This window comes from Hippocampus guttulatus, chromosome 1 (genome assembly GCF_054856545.1).
Source record: "Hippocampus guttulatus isolate MCC_2025c chromosome 1, RoL_Hgut_1.0, whole genome shotgun sequence".
NCBI lineage: Eukaryota > Metazoa > Chordata > Actinopteri > Syngnathiformes > Syngnathidae > Hippocampus > Hippocampus guttulatus.
Window position 1 is genome coordinate 24110390 of NC_141261.1, and position 22345 is coordinate 24132734.

General features: G+C 42.0%; 1 protein-coding gene across 3 annotated transcripts; it reads left to right on the plus strand.

The window, feature by feature from the left end:
- Positions 1–13982: 13982 nt before the first annotated feature.
- tac3a (tachykinin precursor 3a) lies at positions 13983–15921 on the plus strand. 3 transcript variants are annotated; one of them, XM_086131579.1, is made up of 7 exons: positions 13983–14175; positions 14393–14508; positions 14577–14682; positions 14884–14913; positions 14997–15050; positions 15362–15428; positions 15750–15921. In XM_086131579.1, exons 1-7 carry the CDS (start codon positions 13983–13985, stop codon positions 15766–15768), a joined length of 585 nt encoding a protein of 194 aa, XP_085987705.1. In that variant the 3' UTR covers positions 15769–15921. The 3 variants fall into 3 exon arrangements, with proteins under 3 accessions (XP_085987705.1, XP_085988515.1, XP_085989347.1); XM_086132389.1 differs by having other exon boundaries at positions 14580–14682; XM_086133221.1 differs by having other exon boundaries at positions 14074–14175; positions 14368–14508.
- Positions 15922–22345: the final 6424 nt, after the last annotated feature.

The following is a 22345-nucleotide window of genomic DNA, read 5'->3' on the forward strand; positions in this document are numbered from 1 at the left end:
CCCAGGGCCATCACTCATCTGAATGATGTGTGTCTGTGTGGGAACTTGTTGTAGCAGAGGGACTTGGCCAGGCTGTTTTTTTTTGTTGTTGTTTTTTTTAAGTTGTTGTTGTTGTTGTTATGTGCGTGGATGGAGTCCTTGGAGAAATGCCACGCAGGCACAAATTGTCCTGCAAGGTGATTCTTTGGTGCAGCTTTCTTTTCTAATGATTCAATTTCTCTACACCTGCCAAAAACGGAAATGAAAAGTAAGCTTAGTGGCACGGTGTTTGAGTCGATGTTACTGAAAAGTTCAACTTTGAATCAACGGCACGAAGCGTGTCCTTCCGATTGACTGCTGCTGCCGCTTTTGTTTCAGAGGAAAACAGGAATCTGTCGAGGTGTCACAAGAGATCAAGAGCTGACTCTTCATACCAACAAAGCAATAACCGCCGTTACTTGAAGGTAGGTGGCAAACGAGGTGAATGCTCCATGAATAATGGCTTTCATTGGCGCGGTCTCTTGGACACAGAAAAACAGACCTCAAGACCAGCGGTTATCCCAAAGCTTTTTTACTGTCTCACCTTACTTGCAAGATTCACCTCCAATTTTGGAATTCGTACTGGACCAGGCAGTCAGACCTTGTTATGGAGAGCCTGCTGGTCTTATTAGGAGATGTTGAGCAAAGCAATTTGTTCAGCTCCCTGAGGAAATAACATCAGATAATTGGGGAAATTTGTTATTTCTAGCAAGTGGATATTTCACTTTGCACACCTAAATAAAAACAAAAGCGTTTGTTTGGTTTCAAAGTGTGGCATGAAATCTGTGTCCAGATTAGGGTTTCTGGGAGACAAGTGTCTGAACAACTGTGTCATTTAAAAACCAAACGTGACAGCCTTGCATTCTGTTGCCCTCGAATTTTGAAATGCACTTCTCTGCCTCTTCACTGGATATTTGTTTCAGCAGGCATTACACTAAAACTTTAGTTAGCGTTTAATATTTGTAGTTCATTTCATTGATTTGTGGGGGGGGGGGGGGTCTTATACTGTATACAATGTAAAATATTGTGATTCTGTGCTTTCTACTATACACTGGTGCCGCCTTGAGATAGCCCAAGTCGTTTGACATTGGAGTAATTCACTTTCAATTAAATGTCGTATATTGGGGGAAAAAAAGAATACTCACACATGATGGGCTAATGCACAGTGTTGCAGTGTTATAACCCACTAAGCAACGGATAATTGAGCACAAACAATGGAGCAACAGCTGTAGAGAGACAATGTAATACCCACAGGCATAACTTCTTCAGCATCTGCGAAGAAGGGCTACTATTATCTAATAATTTCAATGGAGGAGGAGTACAGAAGTGTCCAGCTGCCAATGTGGAGTAAATATATTTTGACTGGAAAATCTGTTCAAATGTATTTGCGAGTACCTTTGAACATATTTCAACGTGTTTAAATGTACCAGCAAGTACTGTATGTTCAAATGTAATTGCCAGTATTTTTTCTCCAACTTGGCAGCTCCAGTCTTCGGTGAGGAGGATTTAAGCTATGTTGTCATTCATGAGCGTGGTCACAGAATGAATTAAACTCACATCTCAAGGCACACCGTAGATTTATGACTGCATTATAACCATATGAAGAGCTTTGCGAGTCCTAAACAAATGAACATATTGTCCTTAAAACTGCACTAGTGATCAAACCCAACACATGGTGTGGCTTAAAATTCCCATTTGATGACTTGATTTGCTCACTTGAGGTCACTTGAGGAGCAATAATGACTGGCAGGAAGGTGGCACACGAGAGCGTGCGTCGGTCATTTTAATATGCAGGTGTTATGACCTCAATCTGTCACTCGTCTGATGCTAATGAGACATTGCCCGTCCATAAAGATGAAAAGAATCCGGAACAGCTCCACCTTCCTTGCAATGCTGTTTAGTATCTGAGTGTGAGCTTAAGCAGGCAGACTCTTCCAATTAGCCTACTCCATCTTTCATTAGCGTTGGATTTGTTTCTTTGATTATATTGTAGCGAGTGTTGCTTTGCTCTTGTGGGAACAATATTGATGTGATAATAATTCCTCGATTAAATATAGCTCTCGCCTTACCTGACGATGCTTTCTGAAATAACTGTAGCGCAAGAGATGAGAAAGTCCTCCCGTGGTGGTGCTTCAGACACCAATGAACAGAAAATATTCACTGGGAACGTAAAACACAAAGCATGCGAAAGGTAATTTGGCAGCAGATGAAATCCATCTGGAGTGAGGGGAAACATCGCATGTCAGCAAACCATAAAACAAATAGAGGAGCCATCCATGGCTGTAGAGGAAACATGTCAATGCATGCATTGCAATTTTGCTATTTGGAAAACAAAGTGACTCACCAAATTTATCCATCCTGAGAATGAGTAAGAAACGTTATGACCCAATAAAGAGCCAAAAGTGAGTCTTTTGGATGTCAGGTCTGCCTGTGTCTCAATGAACTACATTAAGATCGCGGTCTACTAAATTCACAAACACAATGAACTGGAAATGCCCTGGCACGAAAATATGATGTTCCCGTTTTTACGCAGAGCGCAGTTCACTTTCTGTGACCATATTGGCAGGTGCATCGAATCTGAGGAAGCTCTGGGCGCTCAGAGAGGGGAAACACGGCCCCAAACTCATTAATGACATAAGTGACCACCTACCTGTTTTTGCAGTTTTTCATCATTATTTTGATAGAAAAGCTAAGTCAACAACTCACATAACAGAAATAAGACTAAGAACCCAACGCTCCACCGACGCCTTTAAGCAAGACCTAGAAAAACAAAACTGGACCGAGGTCTACTCAAACGAAGACCCAAATACAGCGTTTGAAGTATTTCAGTCTACCATAATCTCTTTATATGATAAACATTTTCCATTAACTAAAGTCTCCAAAAAGTATAAAGACCCAAGTAAGCCATGGATAACGAAAGGCATAGAAAATGCATGTAAAAAGAAAAACAATTTATATAAATTGTTTTTAAAATTGAGAACTGAAGAAGCAGAAAAAATATATAAGACCTATAAAAATAAACTAGTAAATATTATAAGAACCAGTAAAAGAGATCATTATCATGCACTATTAGAGCAGAATAAAAGTAACACACAAGAAATATGGAAGATACTTAACCAAGTAATCAGAAATAGTCCTAAAAAAATGTATTATCCAGAGTATTTTATCAAAGGCAAAAATACTATTTTGGAAAAAACTGCAGAAATAGCAACTGAATTTAATGAGTATTTTGTCAACATCGGCAGTAACCTAGCAAAACAAATTCCTGATCCAACAAACTTGTTTGAAATAGATAGATATGTAGAAAAAAACTCCTCCACGATGTTCCTTACTGCTGTAAAACAAGAAGAAGTATCAAATATTATAAAAACTTTTAAAAATAAAAAGTCAACTGATTGCTTTAATATTGACATGACAATAATAAAGCAGATTATAGAATATGTAGTGCGACCTTTCACGCACATATGCAACCTGTCATTCAAAGCTGGTATCTTTCCATCAAAAATGAAAATTGCTAAAGTTATTCCAATCTATAAAAGTGGAGAAAGACATCGGTTTACAAATTATAAACCAATATCACTACTACCACAATTTTCAAAAATATTAGAAAAACTATTTTCTCGCAGACTTGATAGCTTTATACAAAAGCATGCGCTGTTAAGTGAGAATCAATATGGCTTCAGGGAAAAACGGACCACCTCAATGGCAGTTATGGAGTTTGTGGAAGCAATAGCCACTAATATAGACAACAAAGAATTTACTGTTGGGGTTTTCCTAGATCTAAAAAAAGCTTTTGACACAATAGATCACAGTATATTATTGAAAAAACTAGAAAGATATGGCATTAGAGGTGTAGCTTATAAATGGATAAAAAGTTATTTAGAAAACAGATATCAGTACGTGCAACTCAACAATAAAAAAACGAATCAACTAAAAATCACTCACGGAGTTCCTCAGGGGTCAGTGCTTGGTCCAAAACTATTCATCTTATATATAAATGATATCTGCAAGGTCTCAAAACAATTTAAATGTGTCCTATTTGCTGATGATACAACTTTCTACTGTTCTGGAATAAATCTGAAACAGCTCCTGACAACCGTAGAAAACGAATTAAACAAATTAAAAAACTGGTTCGACAGAAATAAATTGTCACTTAACCTGAAAAAATCGAAGTTAATTGTTTTTGGCACAAGACCAATCAAACACCAAGCTAAAATTATGGTAAACTCAATTGAGATAGAAAGAGCGTATGAAACCAAGTTTCTCGGATTAGTAATAGACTCAAAACTATGTTGGAAGCCACATATCGATAACGTAAAAAGAAAAATAGCCAAAACCGTAGGGATCCTCTACAAAACCAAGGAAATGATAAATCAGAACTAAGTTGATAAATAGAGAAAGGTATATAAATATCCATTATGAATACAAGAGAAAATTGACACAAGAGTGTCAGGGTGTGGAAGTATATAATCCCGATACAAACCAAAAGTTGTAAAAATATCACGGTTAAGGGTAAAGTATGAGCCTTAATGGAGACTTCTTTCTTCTTACTTTTTTCTTTTCTGATTGATATAAAAATGATTTATTAGATATAATCACATAACGGGGTAGGACTAGATAAGTTTTTTACTTCTTCCTACTCCCTTGAACATAATAACTGTGTTGTATGAAGATTGATTTCTTTCTTTTTTTATCTACCTTATTTTCTGTCAAATTATTACTGTATATATGTTTTATGTTCAATAAACAAACAAACAAACACACTCGACTGACCTTGCGTCGGCATCAGAATGGAAATGCTCCCGTCGTTATGCGGAGAGCACAGCGCCTGTCTATGACAATCGGGCCCTGTGCACTGTGTACTATATGTACTGTATGTGCATGCATGGGTCCGAGTGTCTACATTTGCCCTTTTTATTTCTGAAAGGACATCAATGAGAAAAGAACAAGTGAGCCTGTTTCAGTGTTAAGATCATCGCCATTGCTTCTGTGGGACAATCTTTAGTGCTGTTACTGGTTTTGTCTTGCTAGGTTTCTTCTACCTGCTGTGTTTTATTTTTTATTTTTTGGGTGGAAAATGGTCTATGATGGGGTTCTTGTGTGACAAGAGGGACCGCTGCAAAAGATGTTGACTCGCTTGCCAGCCAATGACTGGTTAGCAATAAATTTGAAAAAGAAGCAGACACTGATTGCTGATGGCCTTGCGGCCCTTTATGGATATAAAATAAGCAGCAGTGTTACAAAGCCAACCAAAACGCTTCTGTGGAAATGTAGGGTGAGACAGGAGCGAGTTATTCAATCATGCAAGCATATTCAGAGTGTCTTATTTTCTCCAAGAGACGTTCAGAAGACTCAAATGTGTAAAATCAACACTTGGGATTGCTATAAAACACTGAAAAAAAGATGGCATTTGGGGCAGCCCATTAAATACACACTGTGCCGCAAAAAAAGAAAACTGCCTTCAAATTAACATTGAGATGGGAATAACGTATGAGGACCTCGCCAGTCAAAGCCCAGCTAGGGAGCGGTGCATAACAACTAAAATGGGATCCATCAAAGTCAATTGCCGTGCCTCCAAGAAAAGGACAAAGAGGCCTCAATGTTATGTCCCAGCAAAAAGGATGCCAGCCCATTAACTCAATTATTGACAGGTACGTCTAGAGAGCTGCTGCGGCTTCATACAGTATCATTTTCATCTGCTTATTTTGGTCTGTGTGTCGCCACAAGCGAGAGCAAACAGCAGGGATGGCCTGTGAGTGTCAACAACTGCTTTTCTCTTCACACATGCAGAATCCCCTTTGGACTTGGATCACAACGCCAGATATGGGCATGCAATGTCAAAGAAATACAGTGAAAACGGACCAGTTGTCACACGTCAGTGCTGTCTCGCAACGTCCGCATCACACTGGCACGCTTTTCCAGCTTCTCGATGGGAAGACTTTTTTTTTCTTTAATGACAAGTGTGGCGTCACTGGGCCCTGTCAACTCAAGGCTGGAACTCACTTGATATTCTCCCTCTCTGGCCACAGCAGCGTGAATCAATAGATGATTGGCAGCTCCAGCCAAGAGACAGCGTGACACTTCTGCGGGCTCTTATCTGCTGTTCGCCATCCAAGGCGCAAAACGACGTGTGCACGCCCATGTGTCGACGATGACCCAGAACAAACTGCACTGCTCGAGCGTGTCTTGAGGTGTTTCATCTGAGGATTGAGTTCTCTTGTGACTTTTTTACAATATGAGCCATCGTTCTGATTATTTTTGCTTTGTGGGCAGACATTGCAAGGATTTTCCAAAAAGAGGTTGCAAATTGCTTGTTGACACTCCAGGTAGAAGTACACTCTCAAACTGAACATAAAACAAAGTGAATTACACCTTTTGTATTTGAAACAACCACGGAGCTTGGCTTGAGATAAGTCTGTTGAGCTTAATGTTAACGCTGTGCAAAATAGCATAGAAGGTGTCAGAACCCTTGTGGCAATGGATATTGGCACACAAAGGGTCGAGCAACACATACAATACACATGTATTCTTTTTCCTCTGTGGCAGGGCCTGCTCACCCATTCGACCATTTAAGCAGATCTAAAGGGTGCCAAGGATTCCAAGGGGCGCCAAAAGGATATGGGAGCAGAAAAATCACCTTCACTAATATAATAATTACATTACTTTCTATTAACTATGGATTTAAAATTTGCATCTGACTTAGTATTATTATTAGTGTTAGCATTTCTCTAAACTTGTGTATTAATGCATCATTTTAAACTGCTGCAAATTGCTAATCAGCATGACAATGACATTCAAGTATCCAATCTAATATACACCGGTATATATATATATATATATATATATATATATAAATTCCTTGTCTCACCCCTCAGGTGGTGTCCGTCCTCCATTCAGCTCGGGTCCTCTACCAGAGGCCAGGAAGCTTGAGGGTTCTGCGCAGTATCCTTGCTGTTCCCAGCACTGCACATTTCTGGACTGAGATGTCCGATGTTGTTCCCGGGATCTGTTGCAACCACTCATCTAGTTTGGGGGTCACTGCCCCGAGTGCTCCGACCACCACAGGCACGACTGTCACCTTTACCTTCCAGGCTCTCTCCAGCTCCTCTCTGGGCCCTTGGTATTTCTCGAGTTTCTCGTGTTCCTTCTTTCTGATGTTTCCATCACTTGGGACCACTACATCCATTAAAACGGCTTTCCTCTGCCCTTTATCTATGATCACGATATCTGGTTGGTTCGCCATAACCATCTTGTCAGTCTGGATCTGGAAGTCCCACAGGATCTTCGCTCGGTCATTCTCCACCACCTTCGGAGGCGTTTCCCATTTTGACCTTGGGGTTTCCAGTCCATACTCCACACAGATGTTTCGGTAGACTATGCCAGCCACCTGGTTATGGCGTTCCATGTAGGCTTTCCCTGCCAGCATCTTACACCCTGCAGTTATGTGTTGGATCGTCTCAGGTGCCTCTTTGCACAACCTACACCTTGGGTCTTGTCTGGTGTGGTATATCTGGGCCTCAATGGCTCTGGTGCTCAGGGCCTGCTCCTGAGCAGCCAGGATGAGTGCCTCTGTGCTGTCCTTCAGGCCACCCCTCTCTAGCCACTGATAGGACTTCTTGAGATCGGCCACTTCAGTTATGGTCCGGTGGTACATCCCGTGTAGGGGCTTGTCCTCCCATGATGGTCCCTCTTCCAGCGCCTCATCTTCTGTTCCCCATAGTCTGAGACATTCTCTGAGTACGTCATCCGTTGGAGCCTTCTCCTTGATGTATTCATGGAGCTTGGATGTTTCATCCTGGACAGTGGCTCTCACACTCACTGGTCTCCGGCCTCCTTCCTTTCGGCTTGCGTACAGTCTCAGGGTGCTGGATTTGGGATGGAACCCTGCATGCATGGTTAGGAGCTTTCGGGTCTTAACGTCCGTGGTCTGAATCTCTTCCTTTGGCCACCTTATTGTTCCTTCAGGGTATCTGATCACTGGCAGGGCATAGCTGTTTATTGCCCGGGTCTTATTCTTGCCATTGAGCTGGCTTCTTAGGACTTGCCTCACTCGCTGGAGGTATTTGGCCGTAGCCGCTTTCCTTGTTGCCAGTTCGAGGTTGCCATTGGCTTGTGGTATACCGAGGTACTTGTAGCTGTCCTCAATGTCTGCTATTGATCCTTTAGGGAGTGAGGCCCCTTCAGTGCGGACTACCTTGCCTCTCTTAGTCACCATCCGACTACATTTCTCAAGCCCGAATGACATCCCGATGTCGCTGCTGCCGATCCTGGTTGTGTGGATCAGGGAGTCTATGTTCCTTTTGCTCTTAGCATACAGCTTTATGTCATCCATGTAGAGGAGGTGACTGATCGTAGCTCCATTTCTGAGGCGGTATCCATAGCCTGTCTTGGTGATTACTTGGCCTAGGGGGTTCAGTCCTATGCAGAACAGCAGTGGGGAGAGTGCATCACCTTGGTATATGCCACATTTGATGGACACTTGGGTAAGTGGCTTGCCATTGGCTTCAAGTGTGGTTTTCCACATCCTCATCGAGTTCGCAATGAAGGCTCTTAGGGTCCTGTTCACCTTATACAACTCCAAGCATTCAGTGATCCATGTATGTGGCATCGAGTCATAGGCTTTCTTGCAATCAATCCAGGCTGTGCACAGGTTGGTATGTAGGGACCTGCAGTCTTGTGCGACTGTTCTGTCAACCAGGAGCTGATGTTTGGCTCCTCTGGTATCTGTACCACTGCCCTTCTGTGCTTCGCTCATGTATTGATCCATGTGTGCCGCAATGATGCCTGACATGAGCTTCCATGTTGTGGAGAGACAGGTTATTGGCCGATAGTTGGATGGGACTGCACCCTTTGAGGGATCCTTCATGATCAGGATCGTTCGCCCTTCGGTTAGCCATCCTAGATGAGTCCCATCCCTCAGCAGCTGGTTCATTTGTGCTGCTAGGCGCTCATGGAGTGCTGTGAGTTTCTTTAGCCAGTAGGTGTGGACCATGTCCGGACCTGGTGCTGTCCAGTTTTTCATATCTGAGACTCTTTTCTGTATGTCTGCCACGGTTATGGTAACTGGGTTCTGTTCAGGGAGGTTGCTGTGCTCCTCTCTCAGGGTCACCAGCCATTGTGCACTGCTGTTATGTGCAACCTCCTTCTCCCATATGCCTTTCCAGTACCTTTCAGTTTCCAGTCTTGGTGGGTCAGCTCTGTTGTTAGGACCCTGCCACTGAGCGTACACTTTCGCAGGTTGTGTTGCGAACAGCCTGTTTATTCGTCTGGCCTCATTCTCTTTCGTGTACCGCTTTAGGCGGCTGGACAAGGCTTGGAGCCTTTGTTTGGCAGTTTCGAGTGCTTCAGGTATGGTCATCTGGATGTACCTCTCGGGTATCGGCCTTTTCATCACACCTCTCTGGGCCTCCGTCAATTGACTCACATCTTTCCGAGCCGCCTTGATCTTAGCCTCCAACCGTCTTTTCCATGGTGGGTAACGTATCTCATGGCTTCCCCGGTTGCTCTTATAGCCAAGCATCTCTCGGATCACTGATGCTGAAGCGTATATCAGCTTATTGGTTTCCGTGATCGTTACGGTAGTGATCGCCCTCAGTGCTGCATTCATACTTTCCATGAGACTTTCAGGTGGTACGTCACATAACCGTTGTAATCGGTTTCTAGGTTGCCCAGCTTTCATTCTCGCCATGATCTTAGCTTTCAGGTCAGTTGCTGCCTCGCTCAGCATTTCATTCATTGGGGCTGGCCTCCCACTCTCATCATCTGCCCAATGAATGCATACAGTATATATATATATATATATATATATATATATATATATACAGTATATATACAGTATGTGTGTGCATATGTATATGTATTGTGAAACAACTTTGACATTTCCATTTATTTCAGTGGGTAAAGATGATTTGAGAATTCGTATTTCAAGGCATCACTGTATGAATCAGAATCTTGACTATGACTAAATGTGTGCACAAAATGCCAAAATTATGTTGCAGAGATTACCTTTTAAAACATATCACAATGAAGTCTGTTTGAAGAGGAAAAAGACGGCGAGATGCAAACTGCATGCACATCCTCATGCGCATTCATGTTCAAGGGGCTCAATTCGTTAGGAGAGTTTTGTCTCCTGTCCTCTCAGTAATGGGCCCTCCCGCTGTTTCTGGGCAAGGCATGAACATCCTGCTGGCCTTTACTGTTTGAGAAATGATTCTGTAACCTCTGAGCAGAGCTCAGTCATGAACTAAATCACATGCATGGTCGATTAAAAAAAACATGCATGGTCGGTTATGAATAAAAGACCGTAAATCCCGTGTCAAACTCAAAGCCCGGTGGACAGATCGTGCCCACAGTATCTTGTGGGGATCGGCACGAGTTATGCAAATTAGGGTACCGTGGGCATTTGCTGCCTGACGAGATCTGAAAATAGACCAGATGGTAAGTGGATCCCACAAACATTGACTCAGACAAACGACGGTACAAAAAATATTGACAGAAAAACAAAGTGCTGACAAAGCATAAATAGAAAGCATGGGTGACACAGAACCAGGAAAAGCCAATACGAATAAAAAATATTTGCGAATGACAAGGTAATTTTGATATCCGAAAATACACAACATGAAATGGTCAAAGTTCAATTATAGAAAATTTAAATAATCCAAGAATAACAAGAAATCCAAAAATACTTACTAAACAAGAAAACTATTGAAACAAGAGCAACTAGAACCATGAACGAGGCGTCTAGACAATTTTTCTTGAGCAAACAGTAAGCATGGTCAATAATCTGACAGTGACGAGGCAGTTTGGTAGTCCTTAAATACACGGCAAGGCTTGAGTGGAAATGAGAAACAGGTGCACCACTGAAGAGGCACGCCCTCCCCTCTAGCTGGTGCTGAAAACAAAAACAAAGACGGAGCAGAACATGAGACTGTCATCTAGTAGGAATTTTGATTCATAAACATGCAGAGGTGCAGGGTTCGATTCTGGCTTTCGCCTTCCTGTGTGGCGTTTGCATGTTCTCCCGTGCCTGCGTGGATTTTCGAGGGGACCCCGGTTTCTTCCCACATTCCAAAAATATGTATGGCAGTTTAACAGAATCCACTGAATTGTCTAGAGGTATGCGTGTGAGCGCGGATGGTTTTGTGTCCCCTGCGATTGGCTGGCAACCCGTTCAGGGTGTCCCCCGCCTACTACCCGAAGACAGCTGAGATTTGTTTGTTTGTTTGTTTGTTTGTTTGTTTATTGAACATAAAACATATATACAGTAATAATTTGACAGAAAATAAGGTAGATAAAAAAAGTAAAAAGAAAGAAATCAATCTTCATTCAACACAGTTATTATGTTCAAGGGAGATTGGCTCCAGCACGCCCGTGACCCTTATGAGGATAAGCGGATCAGAAAATGGATGGACGGAGATGACTGCCAGCCTTTTTCAAAGCAGAAGTTTCCATATTGCCAACCGCTTTAGAGCATCTTGACGGATCTTTCATGTTCTGTGACAATAGAAGCACTGGCCATGAAAGATGTCCAGAAGAAGAGGGATTTTTTTATGCTTGTAAAATTTTGCTGTTGAGCCGATTCAAACCATCAAAGTACAGAAAGAAGACTGACCGCATGGCTGGAGTTGAACGTCAGTAGCTCGTTCACTCCATGAACTGCATGATCTTTCCTCACAAATATGATACACGTGTTGAAGAAAAAAAGCAATGCAGGACAGTGAGAGAGTCCTCTGAAGCGCACTGAAATGGATCTTTCGATGGTGGCTTAAATGAAAGTCTCGTGCACATGATACGTAAAATGACATCATGCAGCATGACACCAAAACAGTTTGAACTTTGAAGTTTTCATCAAAGTTGTGGTAAAACTCCAGTTGGGAGATTCAAACATCAAGGCACCAATACACATTCGGAGACTGTTGCTGGGATGGCTAATATCCAAACAAACTGTCAATACTGCATCATGTCATATCATTGAAGGTACTCTTTGTGACGGCCTGTGACATGCTTTTGGACCAAGATCCATCCGAGCAAAGCGGCTTTGGCATGTTGTGGAAAAACAGCCCCTGGCTTTAGCTTATTCCGCTTTGATTAACAGGGATGACAAAAACACACATCAATAATGTAAACGCACAATTAATGACTTCCCCACTTCTGTCAGATCTCCCATCGTCAGCCACACCCCTGCACTCTTGCCATCCCCTTGTTACGGCATGCAGTAATAGGACCAATACGGAAAGTGGAAGTCATCACTAAAACATGGCAATGGTAACCGTTTGTGATTTGACACTTTGCCGTCCTCTTCCAGAGGATTATCAACTATAGAGGGCAAAAGCAGCTGTTGTAGATCCTACCGACTGTTTTGTACCTGTGATCTCAAACTTTGATGTGATGAAATATTCATGTTGATTTGCATTTTGAACAGGCATAACAGAAGAGTAATTGCTTGTGTAATTGCAAGCTAAATGGTAGGCTTAGTGCTAGCATGAAATCTGACTGTCTGAAGCTCCTACAGAAAGGGGAAATGGCTAAACTTGATTTACATAATGAGCGGGTGAACCATATAAAACAACATCCAGGAACACTCCTGGCTTCTCTGGGCCGAGCTCCTCGGAGCTGGACTGACGCAAAGTTAAAAGTATGCTGTGGTCTGACGAGCCCGCATTTCCGATTGTTTTTTTGGAAATCATGGAGGTTGGGTCCTCCGGGCCAAAGAGCAGCAGGATTATCGGATTGTGTTCAACGCAAAGTTTTGCTATTACCATATTAAAATTATTGTCCAGACGTTTGTCGGATCACCGACAGAAATCCACTCCACCCTCCTGTTTATTCCGATTCAGATTCCGATTCAGAAAACTTTATTTATCCCCGTGGGTTATATTGCAAAAAGGGCTCGAAGAGCAGTCTATCATGTTGGATCACTTCACCACACAAATTGACTGTTTCCACCCTCTTGTGGAATCTAAAACTGTACAATTAATGGTGAAAGCAAAACATATTTTACCCCAAGGCAATATCCAAAATGTCTTCTCCAAGAGAGAGGGTGGCTATACTTTGAAGGGAATACCGGTATATGATTTCAAGACAAAGTACTCAATGACACAAATGAAAAGCTTTTGTACATCTGTTTGTGGAGTGGAAGTTTGGAGCAGACTGAACATATATACACACACACACACACACACACACACACACACACACACACACACACACGCACGCACACACACACACACACACACACAGTGCTAATGGCAATTTTATTTCTTGTAGAATAATAATCGCTCGCCACACTGTGTGGCTACAGTGTGTGCAGTAGAGACTACCATTAGTGGTAACTGTATAATATTAACAACCTTGAGTTCACTGGAACGCAGTGCTTGTCATGTCCCTGACCCTGCTTTTTTGGAACAGGCATCAAGATCAAAATGAGTGACTATTTGGCCCTGCAAAAACAAGCAAATGTGCCAATTTGAACATTAAATGTCTTGCCTTTGTCCAGTATTCCATTGAATATAGGATAAAATGGATAATTATTGGATTGATTAGTGTTTCATTGGAATTGGGGTCTGCGTTTCCGTTTATACAGCCTACAGTTCACAAGTCAGCTCCAAGCGCAGCTGTGTGGCCCATCTTGTCACATCCATCACCATCTTGCATATAGTGACATGCAGAGGCAGCTGCTATCTTGATAATGACTTCCTAAAAAGATTAGGATCCTGACAGTGACCATGTCAACTGGTCGCTGGAGTGGAAAGGCACCAAAGGAAACACAGCCGTATCGCCTCAATGAGATGGATACATGACAGGGAAGACAAGAAAATTGACTTTTTCATGATCATAATGTTCTGGTGCCTCAATTATCCTTCCACAAATGTGTGTGGGCTTTGTCATGATGTCTGTGTGTATAGCCTAGACGTCTGTGCGAGCGTGTACGCGCGCGTGTCAGAAGGGGTGGGGAGAACCCATCAATGAGCAGGCTACAATCCTTTTCAGCCCAGCGTGATATAAAACCCTCTACTCCACCTACGTTCCACTTGCTGATTGGCGTTGCGCAGATTTCCAGCTATTATTTATTGCCCCCAAAGGGTAGACCCCCACCCGCATTTTATCGGAACAGCTCTCACTGCACTCGGCACTTGACCACTTCTCTCCAAACAACAGGTAAGAAAAAAAAACTTCTCCACATATTGGCGGGTATGAAATTATTACATCATATTTACAAAAGACCGAGCAGTTTTCCCTCTGATGTGTTTGCCAACATTTCGTGCGTATTTACGCACTAAATGCGCTCCAAGTGTGGTTTATTGCTGGAGAAAATGCCATGAATCAGCAGTAAATCGACTTTAATGGCAGGGGGGACGCTAATAATATTTTGCAGGCGTTGCTGGGAAAATGAAAAGACATTTTTTCCTGGTGTTTCTGCTCCTTCTCGTCAAACTTCGATGCAGTCGGTCTAGATGCGACGATCCGGAGTCACGCAAGCCAACTTCACTTGTAAGTTTTTTTTCCGCTCCCGACATTGTCCAGACATTGATTTGTTTTACCTGACTGATCTTTCGTAGCAGGAAAATCTGGGATTAAATAATCCTAAACGGAACCTCATGAGGAGGTATAGCGATTTGGATTATGACAGTTTTGTGGGTTTGATGGGCAGAAGAGATGCTGCCGGTGAGTTAAAAAAAAATCTGCCCCTCTCTCGCTTTCACACTCAGTTTGTATATATATATATATATATATATAGCCCACACACATTGTGTGTATGTGTGTGTGAGAGAGAGAGAGAGTTCTATATATCCTAAAAATATATTGTATACATATACATGTGTCTAACCATTGTTTCAAATATATTTCTTTGCAATAATTGTTTAGATGCAAACACGGTGCAACATCCACTAAAAAGTAAGTAATTGTTGCTTCTGAATTAATTTTTTTTTTTCGTGTGTGCATATTGAAGGACAATCTGTAATTTTCGCTCTTTTTAGGGGAAATGCATGACATCTTTGTTGGATTAATGGGAAGAAGAAATTCTGAGCCTCGTGAGTGTGCCATATGATTTTTTTAATCATCTTGGAAAATACACAATTACAGGAATCACAAGTATTAGGCTACACTTGCTCTGTCTAATAGGTGACAATTTAATATAAGAGCTCTATAAAAATCCTGCAATTACAAAGTTAATAATGCTCAATTTATACATATCTGACTGCAAACTGGAAGCGAATGACTATAAAAAAATGAGCCTCACCAACAGTGAAAATAAGGTGTCATTGATGTTACGTTTTTGCAGGCATTTCTAATGTTGTGGCCAATGTCTCTCGATATGGCACTTTTTTTGTTTTCCATTCAGACAGCGGTCCCTGGAGGAGAGCATACCCAGAGAGGAGAGGGATATTTCTGAATAAGTGTAGGCTGAGGTGAGGGAATTTTCCCTTTCAATGGGCCTACAGAATGTGCACCATCATTCACTGAAGCTTTCCACTGAAAGACAACAGCATTCATCATCCATGCATCCATCCTTTTTCTTTTGCACTCGCCCTCATGGGATTGCAGGTGAAGTGTGGGGTCCAACCTGGGCTGGTCAAAGAAAAAAACCACACAGCGCTTCTGCTCACACAAGATTGTGTGCAATAAACGCATAAACTGACCATTTGAGAGCATCGTGTAACTCTTGGTGTAAAAAGTGGAACTCAAAAGAAATTCTCAAGATGACAACTGCCTGGTGTGTTTTGCTGCAGGTTTCTTCATGGACTGTGACAGAACAGGAAGCACAAACATCCTCACAATGAAGGAGCCGCTTGACGGAGAACACGAATCACATTAGAAACCTGCCAAGCGGCCAATGAAATAGAACATGCATTCTTCTTTACTACCTGATTCAACGTTCCTAATAAACTTACTTTGATACATGCTCTTTTACTGTGATGATGAATACTCAATACACAGCTATGATTGCTCTCCTGAAATTGCTCGACAAGAAGGATTCAATAATAGTTTGTAAATTTGAGGCTCTCATGTTCTCAGATGAAAGTATGAGGTGCCTCATGGAAGAATACATACTGTATCTGGTTGTTTTTCTTTCCTGCTGGCTGTGTATTTCAGGGCGCAGTGAAAAGAAACGCAATTGCTATTTAAAAACATTTTCACATTCAAAAATTTGGAGGAAAGTATTATTGGAAAAAAAAAATTACAAATAAATGAATATTCCACATCCCTCATTGCAAGTCATGTAATGAATACTTTACTTTTACTGGGCACATCACTTTGAGAAAAGATTTGGGGTATTTTTGTTGTCCCAGTCATGCATTGGCATGAATCGATGACAATCCTTCACTCATCTGTGGGTCATTGTATCACCATTGTATGATGATTGTCAGATGATTTATAAAATGCCCTGTGTCACTACAATGCGCAAAATGACTAAGTGGTGTCTAATCAGGCATGCACAGTGATAGCATGTGCCAAGAATACACCACTGTGGGTGAAGACTGGAATGTTCAGACTGATGATGTCAAACATGATTCGGCAAAATTCCGGAAAACATCTTCATGTTCCATCCATCCATTTTCCGATCCACTTTATACTTGCAAGGGTCGCGGGGCGCGCCGGAGCCTATCCCAGCTGTCTTCGGGCAGTTGGTGGGGGACACCCTGAACCGGTTGCCAGCCAATCACAGGGCACACAGAAACGAACAACCATCCGCACTCGCACTCACACTTAGGGACAATTTAGAGTTTTCCATTAACCTGCCATGCATGTTGTTGGAATGTGGGAGAAAACGAGTACCTGGCGGTCCGACAAAGTACAAACAGAAATCGCTGGCCAAAAAAAAAAAAAAAAGGAAAACAAAACATGAACAGAATACGCTCGCAAAAGGCTAGGCAAACAGCAGAACCGAAATAGCAAGAGTCCAAACACGGAAAAATCAGAAAAAAAAATTCAAACAAAAACACTTACGAAACCAGAATCTAAATGGACAAGAGTGACTGGGAACATGAGCAAGAAGGTCCAGAAAATAACACTTGAGGCAGGAAAGCGAGCAAGGTCAATAATCCAACAGAGAGTTGGCAATTTTAGTCCTTAAATATTTGGCAAGGCCTTGATTGGGAGCAAGGAACAGGTGCGCCTGCAGGAGGGAAACGCCCTTCACTCCAGCTGGAGCTGGAATAAAACAAACACACACAGGACATCATATACATGTATTACTCCCCGAGACTGGTTATCAAGGGTGTGCACACATGTAAAACTCATTGAGCATGTAAGATTCATCCTGAAATGTCACTTTTTTACCTTTCGTGCTTATGCCGTTGTTGCAATCAACTAACTTCTCGCATCAGTAGCTTTTCTGACTGAGGTCCGGGTTTGTCTGTTGTGTGGATCTGTAACCATGTTGCTAGCGTGGCTTGTACACACATTTGGGTAGTCGGTGGAGCACTACAGACTTTACATGAGCAATTCCTCCTGAGGAAGTACAGTAAAACAGTACGTTTATGTTAGGTTTTACTTCACGTCAGTAGTTTATTTTATCCATGTCTGGGAGTTAATTTTTAAAAAATGCATTACAACACATTTATCACCGCTTGTCTTGATATTAATACACCACTTGTCATTTACGTTCAAAGTATTTTGGTTGGCCCTAATGATGATCAGCGCTTCTGCAAATAGACAGATGGAGAATTGTGTTTCGACAGATATACTCATATACATACCGAGAAAAGTGAAAGACACTCATTTAAGAATTGAGAAAATACTGCGCACATGTACAACTTGTTTGCATATGCTCGCCATGTATCAGTTGATCCTTCATTTGTACGTCAATGACGTTTTCTTCAACGGCAATGGGTGGAAGGGTGCCTATGACTGCTCCATTCCAAATGTCAAACTTGGACACAACTTTACTGATGCACACCCACCAGTAGATGCCCCGTTTTAGATATGATATCAGCATAATTTGTGAGTCCACTGAGGGAAATGTCTGCATTTTATCAACTGATAATTGTAAAAGAACAGAAAAAGGCAGAATCAAATGTAACTTTTTGGGGGTAATGAAAGGATGACAGTAGTTTGGTGTATCTATAAACATTAACCGCAGTACCCTGTCAGTCTTGAAAATGTCAGAATGCTCAAAAGTGTCTGGCAGTGAATTTAATAGTCTTTCACACAACAGCACTGTAAAATGACAACAACAACAACAACAGTTTGCCTTCTGTTTGCAAATCCATCAAATCATGATTTGACCACAAAAAAAAATTTGTGTCTTTTGGTCTGTTCTTTGGGTTTTGCAGGATAAATAAACTGGCCCTTCAATGGCTGGCAGGATCGGTAATGGATCTGTCTCATAGGAATTGCAAATGTGTTGAGTTGCATCATCAACAATAAATTGGCCAATTATCCCTTTGTTGACAAGGCTTTGTCTCTGCTGCAATCATGCACTTTCAAACAAACTCGTCTCTATTCCAATGTCCGAGTTGTAAGCTGCAGGTCAGGTGCACAATTTAAATGCGTCAGATACTCAGGCGTTCAGTTCACCTGTCATCACTACCATGATAGCAAATTTGGATTATGTTTCACGTCCAGTTTATAGCGCAAGTTCAGTCAGAAAGTGCAACCTTGCTGAGACAAATAAATGTGTTCCCTCTTAGCGCAGGTGCACACTCATGAGATTAAATCAGAATCAGATATGAAGTAGGAAGAATACGCAAGGAATTTGTCTCCGGTAGTACAGGCTACACTTGTATCGTCAAAGGGCTTTCAAGCACCAAAAGGTTCACGCAGCCGAACAGAACCTGAACATGACCCGTGTCATGTTAACATTTGACACCAAGAATCTCTTTCTGATTTAGTGCTCTTGATTTTGTTGTTGAGTTTACAACACTTAATGGGCAAGTTTATAATCCCCCCCCCCCCAAAAAAAAAAAAACTTTTATCATAAATGTTTAAAACAGTCGTGATGACTTTGCAGTAGTACATGACAAAAATGATCTTTGAACGAATCAGCCATCTCTGGTTTCATCATGTGCCTTTAATTTGATATAGAAGAAACACCCAAGTAAAAATAACCGATCACTTCACCTGAAATTTGGCTGCATGAAGCCGATATTGTGCTTGGCATGAAGACGACTACTTCTACTACGAGAGGGACGTCTGGGATTCCCTGCTTAAGGTGCTGTTCCCGCGACCTGACCTTAGATAAGCAAGAGAAGATGATGATGATGATGATATGTAATGGTAGTCACATGTAGATTTTTTTGGCCTTTTATTTGAAAATGCAACACCAATTCTCAATAAAACTTCCAGATGTTACAACTTGGAAAAGCCTAGTTAGCTATCTCCCAGAAGTGGAACGACCCCATTCAAAATCAGAGGCAATGGCAGTCACATGCTGTTTGTAGGTTTCAAATAGTTTGAAATGCAACATCAGTTCGAAATGAAGCTTCCTGAGTACCATCCGGTACATTCCAGAAGTGGAATGGTTAAGTAATTACAAGTAGATTGATTGTCTCATATAATTTTTATTTCAAAAGCATTGATGCCCGCATATTTGTTTGGCTTTTTTTTTCAATTTGGCAGCATGTCCGCAGCGTGTTATGTAATGCAGTTTATAAACATACTGTATTGGAAAACTCGGTAGAGTCTGAATAGGAAAAGCATTGAAGGGGTGTTCTAATATTTCTGGCCGCCAGATGTCGCCCAATCAAAGCCAAGTAAATCAGCGAAGGATTACAGTACTTCTACTGTACCTTTTCAGTCAAATAAAAAACGTACACTTTTTGATGTTTACAAGTTTAGAATAGTTTCATTCACTCTATCCTTTCACAACAAACAAATGGTCGACCTTATGCAAGTCAAACAACAACTCACTGTTGTTATTAAAATGGAAAATAATTATAATTTCACATCACTCGTCCCAACTTCACCAATCAGATTCCCCCAGAAAAACACAATTCTTTTTTGTGGGTTTTATTGTTATTATTATTGTTATTGTTATTATTATTTTATGTACGATGTGACAGGAGGGGTTGCGGGGTATTAGATTATTTACCCGTGTTACTCGAATGTTTACACTATTCACGTCATTACTCTACCAGAACACAACCGAGCATGTTATTTTTCAAAACGGTATGTTAGGCTGGGAGGGAAATTCCACAAGAGGATTCAAATGGCTCAGCCTAAGTCACCACCAAATACAAGTTACTGTACTAGGCAGTAGTTTCACTCTTTCCTCTTCCTGTGTTGGGAGCTACACAGTGACATCTGCTGAGGCCAAGGTTATTTGGATTTTCCGGAAAATGACGCCCAAGGTGCTTTTTTTTTTTTTTTTTACAGCTTCCTTCCTTCCTCGGTCTCAAGTTACAGAGGCAGTCAACAAGATTGGCAACATTTGTTCAGAAATAATTGTTGTTACAGCCAACTAATTGCTTTGAATTTTAAGTAGGCTTATATGATGTGTGCATCCAGTCAGAAAATGTCAAAACAGGAATAGTGTACATCACTTGTGAATCACAGGGCTCACACATTGAAAACAGACACCTACAAACTAAAACCTGCACCAGTTTTAAACATGGCGATGATTATTAGTACTTGAAAAATAAACATTTAATTGGGTTTAATCCTAAAGTGTAGTCCAGGGGTGGCCAACCAGTCAGAGACGAAGAGACAATTTTTTTACTGTGTTACTGCAAAGAGGCGCATCATACCCTTCCTCCCACATATACGCGCATGCACGCACACACACACACACACACTTTTTTGGCCAAAGATCGACTTTTGAAGGGACCAAATTCCCACAAACGACCCGATCGTGCACGTGCAAGCATACACACACACACACACACAAACACGCGGGTACCCACCAGTGCACTCGTGCACATATGCACGCACACTACGATGAGCAACAGTCGGAACCGGCCGAAAATGAGCGAAAGCTAAAGATACAAACAAACAAAACATATTTTTTCCCACCCCTTGCGGTCGACTTGGGACCAGTTCGCTGGCTCCCGGTCGATTCTGATCGACGTATTGGGCACTCCTGCCTTAAAATCAGAGGGAATTTGCTGACTAGCTTAGCGCTTAGCGCCGTTGTTTGCGCGTGAGTGGTGATGCAGTCATCTGATTGGTTGCCCTCTATGACAATCAAGTAACAGGATTGATGATAGGCTGACGTAGTACATTCTGTGTACTTAGCGCCTTGTTTGAATGGCATCGCCACTGCCGAGGACTAGCTTAGCGCTTAGCGCCGTTCTCTGCGCATAAGCGGTGATGCGGTCGTCTGATTGGCTTCCTTCTATGTCAATTAAGTAACGGGATTGTATGTTCTGTGTACTGAGCACCTTGTTTGAATGGCATTGCCACTGCCGAGGCGTTTTAGACGCTTGTCGTGTGGAAGCCCGGGAGCCGCATTGAACCAGCCAAAGAGCCGCATGCGGCTCGCGAGCCGCGGGTTGGCCACGCTGGTGTAGTCGCTCACATGCGTGTGAATGCTTATAACTCCCGCTACGGTACAACAGAGACGCAATTGTTTATCATAGCATTCACAGTCAGGGTTTTATGAAAAAAATGCACGCATATCCAGAACCTTGCTCAGCACACTCATAATACAAGCAGGATCAAGTCTAAGAAAAAAGCAACATTTTGCTGAGCTGAAATTACTTGACCATGACATTTCAAATGCCGTTGCGTCAGTTGACAGCAGGTGGCAGTACAGGACAAAAAGGCAGTCTCTTGGGCTCTTCTGTGTAATTCATATTCCACAAATGCAATATGAATTAGAATACCGTGTTTAGTAGACAAGTTGGTGTACATCGAACATATTGCAAAGCAAATATGTGACTTGACCCTCTGCTGTAAGACCTGCCACAAGATCCTGTTTCAACAAGAGCGTGCAATTTCAGCCTCAAAAGGGCACATCTTCGCCATTAAGCCGAGCAACTGAAATGTCGATAAATGTTAGCCTGGCCCCAATGATCATGTTAACTATATCTGATTTCTCACTACTTCTATTCATGCATTGAAATGCAAATTGGGTAAATCACCACACGTCACACATTTGTCCTACGTCAGTAGACGAGGGGCTAACATCATCACTCACGTCAATAAAGACGCTCTTTTCCGATTCTCTCTGCGTTTGTTGGATGATATGGAAAGATGTGTTTACGAGTGTTGCCATCGATATGGCTTGAGCTATTGGCACTTTTTTTTTCTTTCATTTTGATGGCGCTGGGTGTCGAGAAACGCCCCCGTTCCCGCCAACATAGGTGACTTTCTCGTCTTGGGAGCACATGTTTGAGGCACATGAGCGCGCACCAGCGTCGTTCAAATAAATATCCCCCCAGGA